At 44.1% G+C, this 17,164-nt stretch overlaps 1 protein-coding gene across 2 annotated transcripts in view; it reads left to right on the top strand.

Annotated features, from left to right (window-relative positions):
* Positions 1-17,164, top strand: part of BAG6 (BAG cochaperone 6) — a 63,690-nt gene that overhangs the window by 33,582 nt on the left and 12,944 nt on the right. For both annotated transcript variants that reach the window (XM_082264597.1, XM_082264596.1), the window contains 7 exons: positions 1,306-1,401; positions 3,447-3,598; positions 9,491-9,563; positions 12,397-12,713; positions 13,549-13,846; positions 14,791-14,960; positions 16,369-16,422. In XM_082264597.1, coding sequence (XP_082120723.1) covers positions 1,306-1,401; positions 3,447-3,598; positions 9,491-9,563; positions 12,397-12,713; positions 13,549-13,846; positions 14,791-14,960; positions 16,369-16,422 — 1,160 coding nt within the window. The remainder of the gene's footprint in view (positions 1-1,305; positions 1,402-3,446; positions 3,599-9,490; positions 9,564-12,396; positions 12,714-13,548; positions 13,847-14,790; positions 14,961-16,368; positions 16,423-17,164) is intronic.

The raw sequence follows: 17,164 nt of genomic DNA, 5'->3' as shown, positions 1-17,164 counted from the left end.
ATGCAGCACAGCCAGGTCATTGACTTCACTTTTCTCCATTGCTGGACCCACCTTTAACTTGTTGATTGGGCAATGCGGAAGCATTCCAAAACATAATAGGTCATTACTTTATTCACTTTGCTCCCTCCCGTCAGCAAGCTACAGATGTTAAATTGACAGCACTCTGTAATGTTGTTAAAACAGATTGGTCATTAAGCTTTAAAAAACCTCAGGATTGAAACTTGGTAAAAAAAAAAGTATGAGTGTGCTTTCAAGGATAAGTTAACCTTTTCAAAAAAATAACAAAAATAAATGCACATGTTTTTGCAGGTCAAGGTAATTTATTAATATGTTTTTTTTATATGGGAGCCAGCAGATCACTGGTGCAATGCAGGACTCTTGCAGACTCTGTGTGTAAGCTGTTTGGCCATACATCGTACCAGCAGGCATTTGCACACTGACAATGGCAGCTGCGGCAGTAGTAACATGTTACGCCTGAATATGGGTGTAACATGTTGTTATGAAAGGTGAACCTATCCATTAAGCAACGAAAAGAGTGTAAGAGGTCATTATGAATACCAGAAGTAGCCAGCTATCAAAGCATAATTTACTATCAGCTCAAGGAGGAGAACAGAAGATGTTCAGATATAAGCGCTATGAAACTGGAGAGTGCCCCCTCCAAGGGGCAGACCGATTATCGGCAAGGCCGATATGCACTTTCACCAATCTATCGGTATCGGCCCCCGGAACTGGCCGATATTGTCGATATTTTTGTCATCCTACCTTCTTAGGCCGCCTCCCTCGCCTTGGACAGCCTCGTCTGGAGTCAGGACTAGTCTTGCGGAGTGTATCACAGCCCTAAACACACACCCACAGCAGCCGGTGTCAGCCAGCCACCCACACTCACAGGCCCTGTACCAGCCAGCCACAGGCACTGTACCAGCGAGCCAGCCACCCACAGGCACTGTACCAGCCAGCCATCCACCCACAGACCTTATGCCAACCACCCACCCACCGCAGGGTGCCAGCCACCCACCACAGGGTGCCAGCAAGCCAGCCATTAAGCATTAAACAAAAATGTCAGTACCAAATTTGTGTCACAAATTGTCTTTTTTTTATTTTTCAAAACTTTAAATGTACAAAATATTGGATGATACCGATACGTTGTGACCAAAATATCGGTATCGGGCCCTGAAAAAAACATATCGGTCTATCCCTACCCCCCTCTTATTATGTATTACTGTCTGTGTCCTGTTTATTTATTTTTTATCATGCATGCCTGCCTGCAATAAACGCGGTACTAGTAATTTGTTTTCTGTGTTGCAGGTGGTGGCACGCATATACACATGCCTGGATTACCTCCTGAATTCATGCAGGCAATTTCTCACCAGATCACTCAGCAAGCCATGGCTGCTGCCTCAGGTGAGTACAGGGCACTAGTGCATGTTCCAAGCCCTGAGCTCAGGCAAGAGACGGGTCAATCCTCATGGGGCCTTACAGCCTGACACTGCTGGGCTCACCTTAAAGTGGATCTTAACTGCATCTGAGCACCAAAAACCCAACGCGTATGAATTCATTTTTAATAAAGCAAACTCCCCCATCCATCCATGTCTCCTATGCTTTATTTTGTTAAGAAATCACTTTAAAAAACAACCCCCTAGCATTTCTGGCTGTGGCCATCTTGTGTGAGGGAAAATGATTCATGTAGCATTTTCTAGAATCCATATGCTCCTGACTCAAGCATGCATGCAGGAGAGTGTGCTTAGCTGTGAGAACCCCTCCTCCCCTTCTGAAGACTCCAGGGATGTATGACATAATTTGCCCAGGCAAGAAACCAGGAAGTAACTAAAGAAATGTAAAAAAAAAAAAAAAAAGTTTAAAACAAGTAAGGCTCCATGTACACGGGACGTTGTTTAAAAGTCCCTTTGAATGCTGGAATTTTTAGGACGTTTGAAACGTCCGTTCGGTCGCGTTTGTACCCGCTTTTAGCGGGCGTTTGTGTTTAAAACCAATCCTAGAGGTCAAAAAAATTATTCCACTTTAAAATGGAAAAACGCGAACGCTAAATGCGGGTCATCGCGTTTGGACGCGTTTGTGCGTTTGAAACGCCGGGAAACACACGTTCGAACGCAAATAATTGCGTTCTAAAAAAAGTCCCTGAACGCAACTGCCTGCAAATGACTGTAAACGACCATGTGTACATGGACAGATAAGATAAAATGTAGATGGGTTCAGGGGCTTCTGAAAAAATGCCCAACTGCTCCTCAACGGCCATTTCCAGCGTCCCGTGTACATGGAGCCTAAATATGATACGAGGTGTGTCTAAAAAGTTTGGTGAATGGTATCGGAAAACAAACAAAACAGAAGATACTTTTTATTGGCCTTCAAACAACACAGAAGATACTTTTTATTGGCCTTCAAACAAAACAGAAGATACCTTTTTTTTATTTGCCATCTTTCACAACGCACATTTGGCAACGTTCATAAAGCTTCTGAAAACTGTCAGCAAAGGCCTCTTTAGGAATCTATAACAGGTATGAGGCGCTGAGCCAAGAATTGGTGCACACGGATGGCATAGTCGAAGGATGGATCCTGGTCACACATGGTAATGAAGTGGTTTCCATCTGTTTTCCTTTTTGTTCGTCTGTCAGTATGTGGGGCACAAACGGTTAACAGATCATCCGCTTACACAAATCTTGGCGGGCAAGAGTACGTACCGTTTCCTTGCTAATGCCCAATTCCCCCGCCATCAATCGTAGACTCAGTAGCCGATTTCGTGCCAGCATTTGTTGTACTTGCTTGATCATGTCTGGGGTTCTGCTTGTCAATGGCCGACCACAGTGTGGCTCATCCTCAGTCCTTTCCCAACTGTTGCGAAAGCATTTAAACCAGTCCTAAATACATTTGTGCTCACAGCTTCCATCCCGTACACTTGCACGCGTCTCCGTCGCCGTTTTCCCCGAACTCGATGTTCACTCATTGCTCCATTGCACTGTGGTCCTACCTCTGACTGCCCGCAGTGAGTGTACCCTGACGGTCCCAAGTGCTCCATGCTAGGTTGCTCTTCTCAACATCTCTGGATAGCCATGTGCATTGTGCGCACACCTGACCCATGTTGCCATTGAGATATCGGACCATTCACCAAACTTTTTAGACACCCCCCTCGTATACTTTCCCATCTTTTTACAAATGCTAGTAGCAATGAGGATTAAAAATAATCAATGATTGGGAGAGTAAAGTTCCACGTTAAGTGGAAATGGCAGATTCTTACAAATGGCCATTCCTAACAGCTTCCCTAAAACTAGGTTAGGCCTTAAAACTGTGTGTACTTACTCTACTGCCACTGATATCTTAGTGTCAAGATCTTGGTGTCAAGATCAAGAAAGCAGACTTTGTATAGTGTTCTTTTCCTCAGCATATGATCTTATTCCAGGACTTAACACATTTATTAACAAAATTGTTTGCAGGGCAGCAAATTCCTGGCTTTCAGGCTGCTCCTTCTCGTTTTGTATTCACAAGACCAGCTGCTCCCCCACATCCACCCCAGCCTGGAACCACGACCACCACCCCTCCTTCCACTGGATCAGCGACTTCTCCTGGGGCAGGATCTGGAACAGCGGTAAGGACAAGTTACCTCGTATGGTCATTATTTTTAATTTTTTCCTCCAGAGCTCCAGGTGAACCGGTGAATTCAAGTATGTGAGCGATTTTGTTATACCTAAACCTAAAAACCAAAATAAAATTGTGTATTGCAGCTTAAAAGTCATTAGATGTGGTGGCTGCATTTGTTTTCTTGTACCTGGGGAACCTGCCCTTAACACAATTACTGTCCTAGGATGAAAACACTCAATTACTGTGCTATATCTATGGAGGAGCAGCAAAGGTGCTTCAGAACACTTTCACCTTTCATCACCTTTATAACATAATGGTGATGTAGTCCAGCAATCAGTCCGCATAGAGAACTCTTGTCCTAATGCACTTACTGATAAGTTGTTTGAGATAACGCTACGGAGTGTACAGGACAGCACTGGATTTCTGTCAGAAGAAAAAAAAAAAAGAAAAGAAAAAAGTTTCCACCAGTTTCCTTTATAGTCACTACCAATGTAAAAATGGACCGTTTGTCCATTTACTTCCGTTTTTTCATCCGTTCCATTTTTTAACAGAACAAAAATAGGGCTTTGATCTGCTTAAAAAATGGATTTTGACGGATGCCGATGAAAATGGATTATCATCCGTTTTTCCATAGAGCTGCATTGATGTCCGTTTTTTTTTCATCCGTAAAGGGATGGATGAAAAACGGACAAATGGTCCGCATGTATAAAGGGGGCCGTGGGCCCCTTTCACACTTGCAGAGCGTTAATTTTATTAGTTCTGTCACTTTTTTTTTTTTTTCAAAGAAAAAAATGGATGAAGTTTATTTCCCTTTTTATCCAGTTTATATCCGTTTTTGACCAGTTTACATCCGTTTTTCACCAGTTTCTCATTAATTTTTTTTACATCCACCACCAATGCAAAAACAGACGCAGAAACATTTTGGTGGAACAAAAATAAGGGCTTTGATCTGTTTCAAAAAAGGATGATGCCGGATGCAGATGTAAATGGATGATCATCCGTTTTTCCATAGGGATGCATTGATGTCGGTTTTTCATTTGTCAATGGATGGATGAAAATTTGACAAACGGTCCGCATGTGTGAAAGGGGCCTAAAGGTGACCAGGCGGTACCACAGTGACTACTTCAGCCATGAGCTTGTTTTAAACCCTCCATCCAGAGAGGTGAAGTGGTTAAGGTTTTTAGGCGAGGTTGTGTAGGTGGGTATTAAAAGCACCACAAAGATATACAGTGGGTACGGAAAGTATTCAGACCCCCTTAAATGTTTCACTCTTTGTTATATTGCAGCCATTTGCTAAAATCATTTAGGTTCATTCTTCCTCATGAATGTACACATAGCACCCCATACTGACAGAAAAACACAGAATTGTTGACATTGTTGCAGATTTATTAAAAAAGAAAAACTGAAATATCACATGGTCCTAAGTATTCAGACCCTTTGCTCAGTATTTAGTAGAAGCCCCCTTTTTGATCTAATACAGCCAGGATTCTTTTTGGGAAAGATGCAACAAGTCTTTCACACCTGGATTTGGGGATCCTCTGCCATTCCTCCTTGCAGATCCTCTCCAGTTCTGTCAGGTTGGATGGTAAACGTTGGACAGCCATTTTTAGGTCTCTCCAGAGATGCTCAATTGGGTTTAAGTCAGGGCTCTGGCTGGGCCATTCAAGAACAGTCACGGAGTTGTTGTGAAGCCACTCCTTCGTTATTTTAGCTGTGTGCTTAGGGTCATTGTCTTGTTGGAAGGTAAACCTTCGGCCCAGTCTGAGGTCCAGAGCACTCTGGAGAAGGTTTTTGTCCAGGATATCCCTGTACTTGGCCGCATTCATCTTTCCCTCGATTGCAACCAGTCGTCCTGTCCCTGCAGCTGAAAAACACCCCCACAGCATGATGCTGCCACCACCATGCTTCACTGTTTGGACTGTATTGGACAGGCGATGAGCAGTGCCTGTTTTCTCCACACATACCGCTTAGAATTAAGGCCAAAAAGTTCTATTTTGGTCTCATCAGACCAGAGAATCTTATTTCTCACCATCTTGGAGTCCTTCAGGTGTTTTTTTAGCAAACTCCATGCAGGCTTTCATGTGTCTTACACTGAGGAGAGGCTTCCGTCGGGCCACTCTGCCATAAAGCCCCGACTGGTGGAGGGCTGCAGTGATGGTTGACTTTCTACAACTTTCTCCCATCTCCTGACTGCATCTCTGGAGCTCAGCCACAGTGATCTTTGGGTTCTTCTTTACCTCTCTCACCAAGGCTCTTCTCCCCCGATAGCTCAGTTTGGCCGGACGGCCAGCTCTAGGAAGGGTTCTGGTCGTCCCAAACGTCTTCCATTTGAGGATTATGGAGGCCACTGTGCTCTTAGGAACCTTAATTGCAGCAGAAATCTTTTTGTAACCTTGGCCAGATCTGTGCTTTGCCACAATTCTGTCTCTGAGGTCTTCAGGCAGTTCCTTTGACCTCATGATTCTCATTTGCTCTGACATGCATTGTGATCTGGAAGGTCTTATATAGACAGGTGTGTGGCTTTCCTAATCAAGTCAAATCAGTATAATCAAACACAGCTGGACTCAAATGAAGGTGTAGAACCATCTCAAGGATGATCAGAAGAAATGGAAAGCACCTGAGTTAAATATATGAGTGTCACAGCAAAGGGTCTGAATACTTAGGACCATGTGATATTTCAGTTTTTCTTTTTTAATAAATCTGCAACAATGTCAACAATTCTGTGTTTTTCTGTCAGTATGGGGTGCTATGTGTACATTCATGAGGAAGAAGAATGAACTTAAATGATTTTAGCAAATGGCTGCAATATAACAAAGAGTGAAAAATTTAAGGGGGTCTGAATACTTTCCGTACCCACTGTATATACAAAACAACAACTGGTAGAAAAGTGTGAGACTTTCAGGGTGCAAAAAACCTCAGGAAAGGACAAAAGACACTAATATATATATATATATATATATATATAAAATACATAATTTATTAGACCTTGTATATTTAGAAACATGATAAAGAGACTGCAGTCAAAAGACTGAAATCAATTACAGCCACTAAGAATGATCATGTGACAAGACAGAACACCTTGTATATCCCACCTACTTCAATGATATAAATATAAACCAGCAACTGCATGATGGTATAACATGTTGCTGAATGATGGGGGTAAAGCAATACTGTCTTAACTCATTTCGCAGACTTCTTCAGAAGACTTCAAGGTGCTGGTAACAGAAAGATCTATACGTTTTTATTATTTTGAACAATATTTGTATACAACTGTAATACATAGTATGTGTGACATATAGGGGGAGATTTACTAAAACTGGAGGTTGCAAAATTTGGTGCAGCTCTGCATAGAAACCAATCAGCTTCTGGATTTTATTGTCGAAGCTTAAAGTGATACTAAAGTCTCCTTGTTTTTTTTTTTTTTCTTTAACCACTAAAGCCCCGGAAGATTTTACCCCCTTCCTGACCAGGGGGTATTTTGCGATTCGGCACTGCGTGACTTTAACTGACAATTGCGTGGTCGTGCGCCGCTGTACCTAAACGAATTTGACATCCTTTTTTTTCCCACAAACAGAGCTTTCTTTTGGTGGTATTTGATCACCTGTGCGATTTTTTTTTTTTTTTTTTTTTTTTTTTTTTTTTTTTGATGCGCTATAAACAAAAAAAAAAGCGTCAATTTTGCAAAAAATAACAATATTTTTCACATTTTTTTTTATATGAAATTCCCAAAAAAAAAAAATGTAAAAATCAAAATTTTTTAACATTTTCGGCCAATTTGTTTTATGCTACATATGTTTGGTAAAAAAAATCGCAAAAAGCGTATTTTGATTGGTTTGCTCAAAAGTTATCGCGTTTACTAACAAAGGGAAAGATTTTTGTCATTTTTGTTTTTTTTTATTTAACGCGTAATGGCGGTGATCTGTTACTGTAAAATGACACTGGTAGTGAAGGGGTTAACTTTTTTTGAGAGGGAGGGGTGGTGTGTGTCCCTAGGGGCGTGATTCTAACTGTGATTGGCTGTGGCTTGAGGTGTAGGAACAATGATCAACGGTCCTACATAGTAGAACCGTATGATCACTATTCCTACACAGGGGAGAATGACAGGCGGCTTGTTTACATCAGCCGCCTGCCTTTCTCCCGCTGTCGCGGATGATCGTGAGTGAGCAGCGGACATCGGGTCCGCCGCTCACACGCGCGGGGGGGGTGCCTCCGGCGGCGCTCGCTCCCGAGAGCCTCAAAGGCAAGTGACGTACCGGTACGTTACTTTGCCTGTGAGGGGCTGACCGCCGCAGTATATGTACTTGCGGCGGTCGGCAAGGGATTAAAAATAACAAACATGTCATACTTGCCTTCCCTGTGCAGTGGTTTTGCACAGAGCAGCCTGGATCCTCCTTTTTCCTGGTTCCCTCTTCGGCTCTCCTGGCCCCTCCCTCCTGAGGAGTGCTCCCACAGCAAGCAGCTTGCTATGGGGGTAACCAATCCGAGCTGCAGCTCTGTGTGCATTCAGACATTGAGCTGCAGCTAGGCCCCGTTCCCTCTCTCCTCATTGGCTCACTGATTTTGACAGCAGCAGGAGCTAGCAAATGTGTTAGCAAATGAGGAGGGAGAGTCCTGGGCAGCCGAATCTCTCCTGCAACATCGTTAGATTGAGATGGGCACAGGTAAGTATGAGGGGGGCTGCTGCACACAGAATGTTTTTTTATCTTAATGCATAGAATGCATTAAGATAAAAAACCTTCTGACTTTACAACCACTTTAATTGAACAATCTTAAGTTAGAAGCTGATTGGCTACTGTGCACAAGTGTTAGTAAATCTCCCCCATAGTTTCCATCAAAAGGAATCCTACTTAAAAAGACCATATTTAATCAAGTATGTGAATGCTCACAAGCCAGCAGTATGCTCACAAGCCAGGAGAGGAGAAGCGACCCAGGGTCAAATCAGCCCGAGGAGGCTGGGCAGGCATCAGGGGAGGCTCAGACCACAAAGCTATCAAACTTTAACACCCTATAGCCGAAACAGTTCTAAATAAATGAGCTCAAATAGAACTGCTGGTGTAAAATATAAGCAGGGGAGAGAATCCCATGCACAAGTATGTTCCAAAAGCTATGTATGAGGCTCTATGGAGAAAAAGAAGGGAGCAGAAGAAATCCTTTTTAAAAAGTGCTTGGCAAATCTTACCTATTAAAGGGCCGAAGAGCAAAAGCGCAAGGTATAATTACCTCCTTTTAACATGCACCACCCGTCTGGAATGGGGTAGAAAGTACTAGCCCAAAAAATGGCCCCTCATATATGGCTATTATGAGAATGATCTATCCCATCCCACGCCCACTGCCCTAAACACGGCGGCATGTGCAAGAGAGCCACAATTGCTCAGCGTTTTGGGGGGAGGGGGTGCCCAAGAGAGCACGCCAATTGACCGCTCGGCCCACTGCATAAGAGTCCTGCAAGACGGCAGCATGCCCATCCTGGTCCACAGCATCCAAGCAACCAGGGCACCAGGACTGACAGTCACCGGCTGTCTGCTCAGGGAGCTCTGAGAACCAGGCGATCGGTAGTGTTTGATCGCTCGGTTCTCAGCCTTCCTGCCAGCGGGGGACAGATGCAGGTAGGTAATGATTGTAAAATAAAGAAATCCCATACACTCTTAAGGTTTTTTGTTTTACTTTCGCTATACTTACACTAGAGCTCCAGATAAATAGATTCACAGCTGTATTACAAATGTCTAAGCTGTTATTCTGGCCAGCACAGTAGGAGTGTGTGAATCATGAGTATTTGCACATAATTACAAATATTTTGGAAGGTAAAACATTTCAAGCGTATAAATGACCTTGGTATTTGTCCTCTAGGTTGTGTTTCTGTTGTCCATTATCTTTATTACCCCTTTCATTTGTCTCCTAGACTGCTCCAAGCTCTCTAACACAGATGATCAGTGGTCTAGTGGGGCAACTTCTCATGCATCCAGTCATTGTGGGTGAGTAATCCGTGTAGTGGTGTGTTTCTCAGTCCTGCTTTTCTGACTCTTTCCTTTGGTGTAAAGGCATTTTTTTTCTTTTTATTCAAGAGTTGGACCCCTGCCATGTTCTTATTGCAATATGTGCCCCCCGTTGGGGTGATCTACCTTTTTATTTGTCTCGGTGACCACTGTCCTCAAGATAGAAAGTTAGGGGACATCTTAAAGCAGAATTCCGAGATACATCTAACTAATCTTTAAACCCCCCCCCCCACACCTCCTAACACCTATGCTGACCAACCTGTGTAAGAAATATCGTCACATGACCTATGTCAACCAGCTGCAGAGGAGGGGAGGGGGCGCTGACAACGAATGGGTAATGTCAGCGGTCCCAGGCATTACCTGCCCCCCCCCCCACAGAGGAGATCACGTGACTGGAGCAGCCTGAAATTAGGTAAGCATACAGATCTTTCCTACACAGATTAGTCAGAATTTAGGAGGGTAGAGAGGACATTTTTAGGATTAGTTAAAGAGGAAGTAAAGTCACAAAAATAAAGGAGAAAAAAAAGCCCTGTGCATCGCATACTAGCTCATTATGAAGTACTTGCCTTAAAACGAAGCCCCCGCCCTGCCGCCCCCTCAGCGACAGGACGGCCGACATGTCCGGCCGTCCTACTTCCTGGTTCGCGTCCTCTGGCCATCTCCCGTGCGCGCGGGAGCCGCTGTTCATTGCACTGGGCTCTGAAGGAACGGCACGGGTGGTCGTTCCTTCAGAGCGCATGCGCCGATGACGTCATCGGCAGTATGCACTCTAAATATCTCCTAAACGGTGCATGTTTAGGAGATATTTATAGCACCTATAATTAAGCCTTAATATAGGCTTACCTAATAGGTAAAAATTTGTGAAGTGGGTTTACAACCTCTTTAAGTAATGTATATCCTGTAATTCTACTGTAAATTTTAGAGTTGTCATGAGACCAAGAGGAGAGGAAAAAAAATCTGCCAACGGGGACAAATTTTCTGTTGACAGCAGCCCTAAGATGGTAATTGCTCTTATTTTAGCGAGATTTACTCTCTCACTTCCTGTTTCGTTTTTAAGACGGCAAGTGTATGTGGTACATTAGGCCACAGATGGAAAAAGAAAATATGATCAGGATTTTGTACTCTATCCAAAACAAATAAATTGGGCTATACATATACTTTAGCTGTGAGTATCACTGTCATTTGCTGTTGGCATGTTGCATCCAAAAATGTATTTTATTGGGATTTTATGTGATAGACAAACATGGCACATAATTGTGAAGTGGAAGAAAAATTATAAATGGTTTTCAAAAGTTTTTACCATTAAATATGTGAAAAGTGTGGCGTACATTTGTATTAAGCCCCCCTTTACTCTGATACCCCTAATGAAAATCTAGTGCAACCAATTGCCTGCGGAAGGCCCCTAATTATTGGTGTCCACCTATGTGTAATTTATTCTCAGTATAGCTACAGCTGTTCTGTGAAGCCCTTAGAGGTTTGCTAGAGAATCTTAGTAAACAAACAGCATTATGAAGGCCAAGGAAAACATCAGACAGGTCAGGGATAAAGTTGTGGAGAAGTTTTTAAAGCAGGGTTAGGTTATAAAAAAAGAGCGCTGTTCAATCTATCATCTGAAAATGGAAAGAGAATGGCCATCCACCTAAACTGACAGGCCGGGCAAGGGGAGCAATAATCAGAGAAGCGGCCAAGAGGCCCATGGTAACGCTGGAGGAGCTGCAGAGATCCACAGCTCAGGTTGGAGAATCTGTCCACAGGACGGCGATTAGTCGCGCACTCCACAAATCTGCCTTTATGGAAGAGTGGCAAGAAGAAAGCCATAAGAAGTCCCATTTGCAGTTTGCGACAAGCAATGTGGGAGACATAGTAAACATGTGGAAGAAGGTGCTCTGGTCAGATGAGACCAAAATTGAAAGTTTTGGCCTAAAAGCAAAAAGTTGTGTGGTCAGAAAACTAAAACTGCACACCATCCTCACTGTGAAACATAGTGGTGTCAGCATCATGTTGTGGAGATGCTTTTCTTCAGCAGGGACAGGGAAGCTGGTCAAAGTTGATGGGAAGATGGATGAAGCCAAATACAGGGCAATCGTAGAAAAAAATCTGTTAGTCTGCAAAAGACTTGAGACTGGGGTGGAGGTTCACCTTCCATCAGGACAACGACCCCAAACATACAGCCAGAGCTACAATGGAATGGTTTAGATCAAAGCATATTCATGTTTTAGAATGGCCCAGTCAAAGTCCAGACCTAAATGCAATTGAGAATCTGTGGCAAGACTTGAAAATTGCTGTTCAGAGACTCTCTCCATCCAATCTGACAGAGCTTGAGCTATTTTGCAAAGAATAGGCAAAATGTCACTCTCTAGATGTGCAAAGCTGGTAGAGACATCCCCAAAAAGACTTGCAGCTATAATTGAAGCGAAAGGTGGTTCTACAAAGTCTACAAAGTATTGACCCAGGGCGGCTGAATACAAATGCACACCACACTTTTTACATATTAATTTGTAAAAGAAAAATTCGAAACCATTTTTCTTTTCCTTCCACTTCACAATTATGTGCCACTTTGTGTTGGTCTATCACATAAAGTCCCAGTAAATCACATTTACGTTTTTGGTTGTAACGTGACAAAATTTGGAAAATTTCAAGGGTTATGAATACTTTCAAGGCACTGTACATTTTTGCTGAGGGTCCGTGCTGTTTAGCTATACTCAGCTTTCTTTTTCTTTTCTCCTTTTTGTTTTGTTGACCTCATCTGATCTTCGTTATTGTGTCCTGTGTCACACTGTTGGGGATTTAACAGTTTCACCATTTCTTGTAGCTCAGAGTGGCGGCACAACCAGCACCTCTTCTTCCTCCTCCACTTCCACTTCTTCCGGCTCAACGTCAACCACCACCACTACCACATCCTCCTCTACCTTTCCAAGCACTCCCGCTGCACCCTCAGCACCCTCTACCCCCTCTGCTCCTCCCTCGCAGCCACCTCCTGGTCTGGAACAACAGCTGTCTCAGCTCCTCGGCTCATTACTGGGCACTGCAAGCTCTGGTGTGGCCAACATAGCAATGGGATCGCCAAGCATTGCCGTGGCAGTTCCTGGAATGCCCTCGTTCATGCAAGGAGTCACTGACCTGTTGCAGGTATTTGCATTTCCACATTTCTCTTTGCACAGTTTTCCTTTTTTGTGGAGGTGACCATACATGGGCCATAATCACCAGAAACCCTTCCCACATGTGTTTTTAGATTGAGCATTTTTATCAGTGGATTGTAGAGACTAACATCATTAGCAGTAAAATGTGTTGGGATTTTGTCACCCTCTATCTCTTTTGTAGAAGCAAAGATTAAAACACAACTTTAGTTTGGGCAAAGATTTACCTTTACTTGCCCCTGCCACAGACCTACCAGGCCACTGATCTACTGATGATTGTCTTTCAAGTAAAATGACACCCAGCATCATATATTTTTTTTGTTAAGAATCTTTATTTAATTTTGTGTATAAATCACAGATAAAGAAACAGTACCCAGAGATAGAGAACAGGGGGTAGGCCAAACGGTGCCACACACCCATGAACATAACCTAGCCAGTCAGAATACAGAGGCACATGTTTGGCGGGTATGATAACTGGAGCAGCACAGGACAGAGGTCAGGCTGCCGGCAACTGAAATCATATAATAGCCACGGGCACCCACGGGTGCAGTCTATTGAACAAAGCTAGTCCTGAGGGGCCCCAGGTTGGGGCCCACCCAGAGGGAGGGGGGCGAACTAGCCTCCATCAAACCTCCCTCGACGCAGTCCCCCCAGCCAGGGCCCCCCCCCCATTCATGTCCCCGCCACCCAAGACGGGCAGCGTGAGGGCCCAGCAGTAGCCTGGGTCCAACTACCCAGCATCATTAAACCCACTTTTGTTTTTTTGTTTTGTTCTATTTTTAGAATGCTATGATTTCTATGTGTTTTTCTATTTTTCTCCTCTACAGGCTACACAAAATATCAATGTGTCTGTCACACCACCTCAGTCGTTTGCACAGCCCTCTGCGTCTGCACCTCCACCACCTCCACTGCCAACTGCCTCAGCACCACCACAACCACCACAAGCAGCTGCTCCAGATTCTCTCCCACCAGAGTTCTTCACCAGCGTGGTGCAGGGTGTTCTGTCCTCTATGCTGGGCTCACTTAGTGCAGCGGATCAGAGCGGGACAGAAAGCATTGCAGCCTTCATCCAGCGCCTCAGCGGTTCCCCAAACATCTTTCAACCAGACACAGAGGGGCCTGGAGGTCGGTATCTTACCTGCAACGCTCTCCTCCACTGCACCTTATTTTATCACTGAGCTAAGGATGTTTTATGTGTTCTTTCCCCTAAACTGCGCTCTGCAGGTCCGTCCACCTTTTGTATTGCAGAACACTCATTCAAGCTGCCATTGATTTCTTCCTTCTGATATGCTGTTGTGCTGATCATCTTTATTTAGTTACCAGCACAGAGCAAATAGCCAGATCAGAAAAGTCATAAAAAGAGGCCCTTCACTGCTACAACTGAGGATAGGTAGAAGAGATGAAATGCTTCCCAGGGAAAAAAAATGCGGCCAGGCCTTCCAGTGTTGCTGACACAACCATACACCTAGATATTTGGTATCCTGATCTCTGCTGAATCAGGCCTGGTCCCCCTCCTCCAAAGAATAACACATCACCAGTTGCCTAGGATGTTGGTTATATAAGCAGCACTAGAAGGAGCCTGAAATGGGATGTTCTCCAGGAAAGGTACGTATTTTAGGCATTTAATGATGATTTAGTTTTCTTCTCAGTGAAAACATGGCAAGTAGTTTAAGTAGAGGTTCATTTTAAAGTGAGTTTAGGGTTCAGATAGCCTGGATTAAGAATTTTTGCTCTTGAGTTCAACTAGTGCACATGGCTATCCTGATACGAAAACTATTTTAGCTGCTAGTATGTTAGGCTTTAGAAATGCCCCTGGTTGGTGGCTAATGTGGCCCCTGCTTCCACCACCACCCTCTCTCTGCAGCCTCGCCTACATGCATGGGAGCACAGCAAAGGATCATTTGAGAAATGGGCTGACTGAGAGGCACTGGGGAAATCCTGCTGAATCTATCTGAAATTGAATACATTTAGCATGGTTGCAGTGTTTCCTTGATCGCATTAGCTTTCCACTTGCTGCTTATGTGCCTGAAGTTGCTGTTTAAACTGTCTTGCCTTTCCTTTTTTCCCAGGGTTCTTTGGTGATCTCCTGTCTCTCATCTGTCATCACTTTTCACTTGTGGACGTAGTGATGTTATTACATGGCCAGTCCCAACCGCTGCAGAACCTGCAACCTCAGCTGCGATCCTTCTTCCTGCAGCAGTATTTACGACAGGCTGACCCCACACCACAGAATATTCAGGTACACCCATCGCTGTCAATATACGGTCATCCTTATGTTTGGTAAACTATATCTCCAAGCGTAATGTGCCTGTTATTAGGACTCCAGGCTGTTTTCAGATTTGCTGACAGGGATTGGGAAGTTAGACATTTTGGGAGCTGCCATTGTTGACTTGAATTTTAAAGTAGATTTCCAACTTTTTAATTAAATAAATAATCTGTTTTGGCCAAGCTGGGTGGAGGTGGAGAGGCAGGGAGATGACGTCACGACTTCTACCTTGGCCAATCAGAGGAAGCATTGTAGTCATTGATAAAAATACAAGGCTTCTTCTGAATGGGGTAGAAGCACTTGGCTCAAACTATTTAAAGTGATCTATTAGAGCTACATTATCATATGTATTATATCAAGGCTCAAAATTTCAGGTCTTGAGCTACTAACCAGGCCTTAAGAGTTACTCGCCACCAGTTGCCCCACCCAACCCCTGCCCTGCCAGCCCCTAATCCTGCCCCTAAACGGGCCCTCGTAAGTTGGCTGAGAGGGGGAGGGGAGGCCTAACAGATGGGGTGGCTGAGTGAGAATTGGGGCTGAGAGGGGAGATGAGAGAAAGAGACCCCTAGCCCAGTTCTTCCTTTGCCCCCTCTCTGAGTCTGTGTCTGCAGGTAGGTCTGTGTATCAGTGTATGATTCCCGGTACCTTCCATGATTTTGATCTGGGAGGTGCTCTGCTGCTCCTTCCAGCGGCTCTCTGGCAGCCTGCATCTCCCGCCTGTTCTCGTCCCCTGGGCCTTACTACTGATGCTGGAGCGGAAAGGAGGAGACCGAGTCCAGGCTTTGGAAGTCCGGGGCTGCTGCTGCATGCCTCTTCAGAGTTCAAAGAGGCTGTGGTGATAAATGCCCGCACCCCCAGGACGCTATCGCACTGCACTCCCCTGCCGCCACCGAACCTGACATTACAAGGGGCAGCTGCTTTGGGCCACACAATGACTGAGTCCCAGGCAGCACACTTGGGACAAACAGCCATAGCCCTGGCTGCCCCCATCCATGTTGGGCCACTAGTGATAGGCGTGTGGGGCGGCCAATGAGCAGGGGGAAGGGTTTCAAGCGTGAATTAAAAGTCGAGGCAGGGGGGAGAGGCCCCTGTTCAACCATGTCTGCCTTGAATAAGATATGCATCTGTTAAAAAAATAAATAAAAAAATTCCCTAAAAGACACTCAGTATATGCATGTGTAGTCGCAATAAAAAATCTCTGGGAGAGGAATTATGCCTTTGAAGCAGTATAAAGGCCAGAATGTTACTATCAAATTAAACTTAAATTAGATTAGACTTTCACTTTAATGTTGCCCAACCAATCAATTCAGTGTTGATATTTTATTAAACTGTCGAAGAGGGGACAGAATAAATTAAAGTATACATTTTTTTTTTCTTTCAGATGGCATCACGTAATCTTACGAATGGTTTGGAAGAATATATCCGCGAGAGCTTTGTAAGGGATGCCTGCCCATTCCAGTCCTGCCATGTGTTTTTTTTTTTTTCTTATCCCACACCTGCATCTCCTATTAAAATCCATTGCTTCCAAACAAGGCTTTCTCTGATTGGCCGAGATGGAGATCTTGGCATCATCTGCCTTCCTCCAAGCTAAGAAAGTCTTGCATTCACTGATTATAAAGACAAGGCTTCCTCTGAATAGCGGAGAAGCACTCATCCCAACTCAGTTTTGTTCCGGCAGCAGGCGGAAGTTGCCTGTGACTTCACTGGAACACAGCACTGCATACTGTATGTAGTCAATGCTACTACAGTATGATACAGCTCTGACAGCAGACAAAAAAGTTAGTTCTAGAAGTAATTCATTTGGACCAGCTTGACCTAAACTAATTTTATTTAAAGTGAAGGGAAACATGGACTTAGAGCAGAACATTACCCATAACAACCTGTTAAAAAATAATGTTCTTTCGCAAGGAACATACATTCCATATTAAAAATGATGCTACCAAAAATAGTGTGTGCTGTAAATTGCCTCCAGCATTGCTCCTGTTTCTTCTTGCTGGAGGCTGCCATTTTGCTGAAGCCCAGAGCCCCTGAACAGAAGTAAATCATAAAGCGGACCTAAACCCATCGATTTAAGTTTCAAAAAGGTTGAATTCCTGAAATGCCGGGATTGCTAACTGTAAAATCTGCTTGTTTCCTTAACCGAACTGTCAAACAATCAAATGGCTGGTGTCCTAACT

This window comes from Pelophylax lessonae, assembly GCF_965119305.1.
Source record: "Pelophylax lessonae genome assembly, chromosome: 7".
Lineage (NCBI taxonomy): Eukaryota > Metazoa > Chordata > Amphibia > Anura > Ranidae > Pelophylax > Pelophylax lessonae.
Note: the sequence above shows the minus strand (reverse complement) of the source record. Positions and strands in the feature narration are given on the sequence as shown.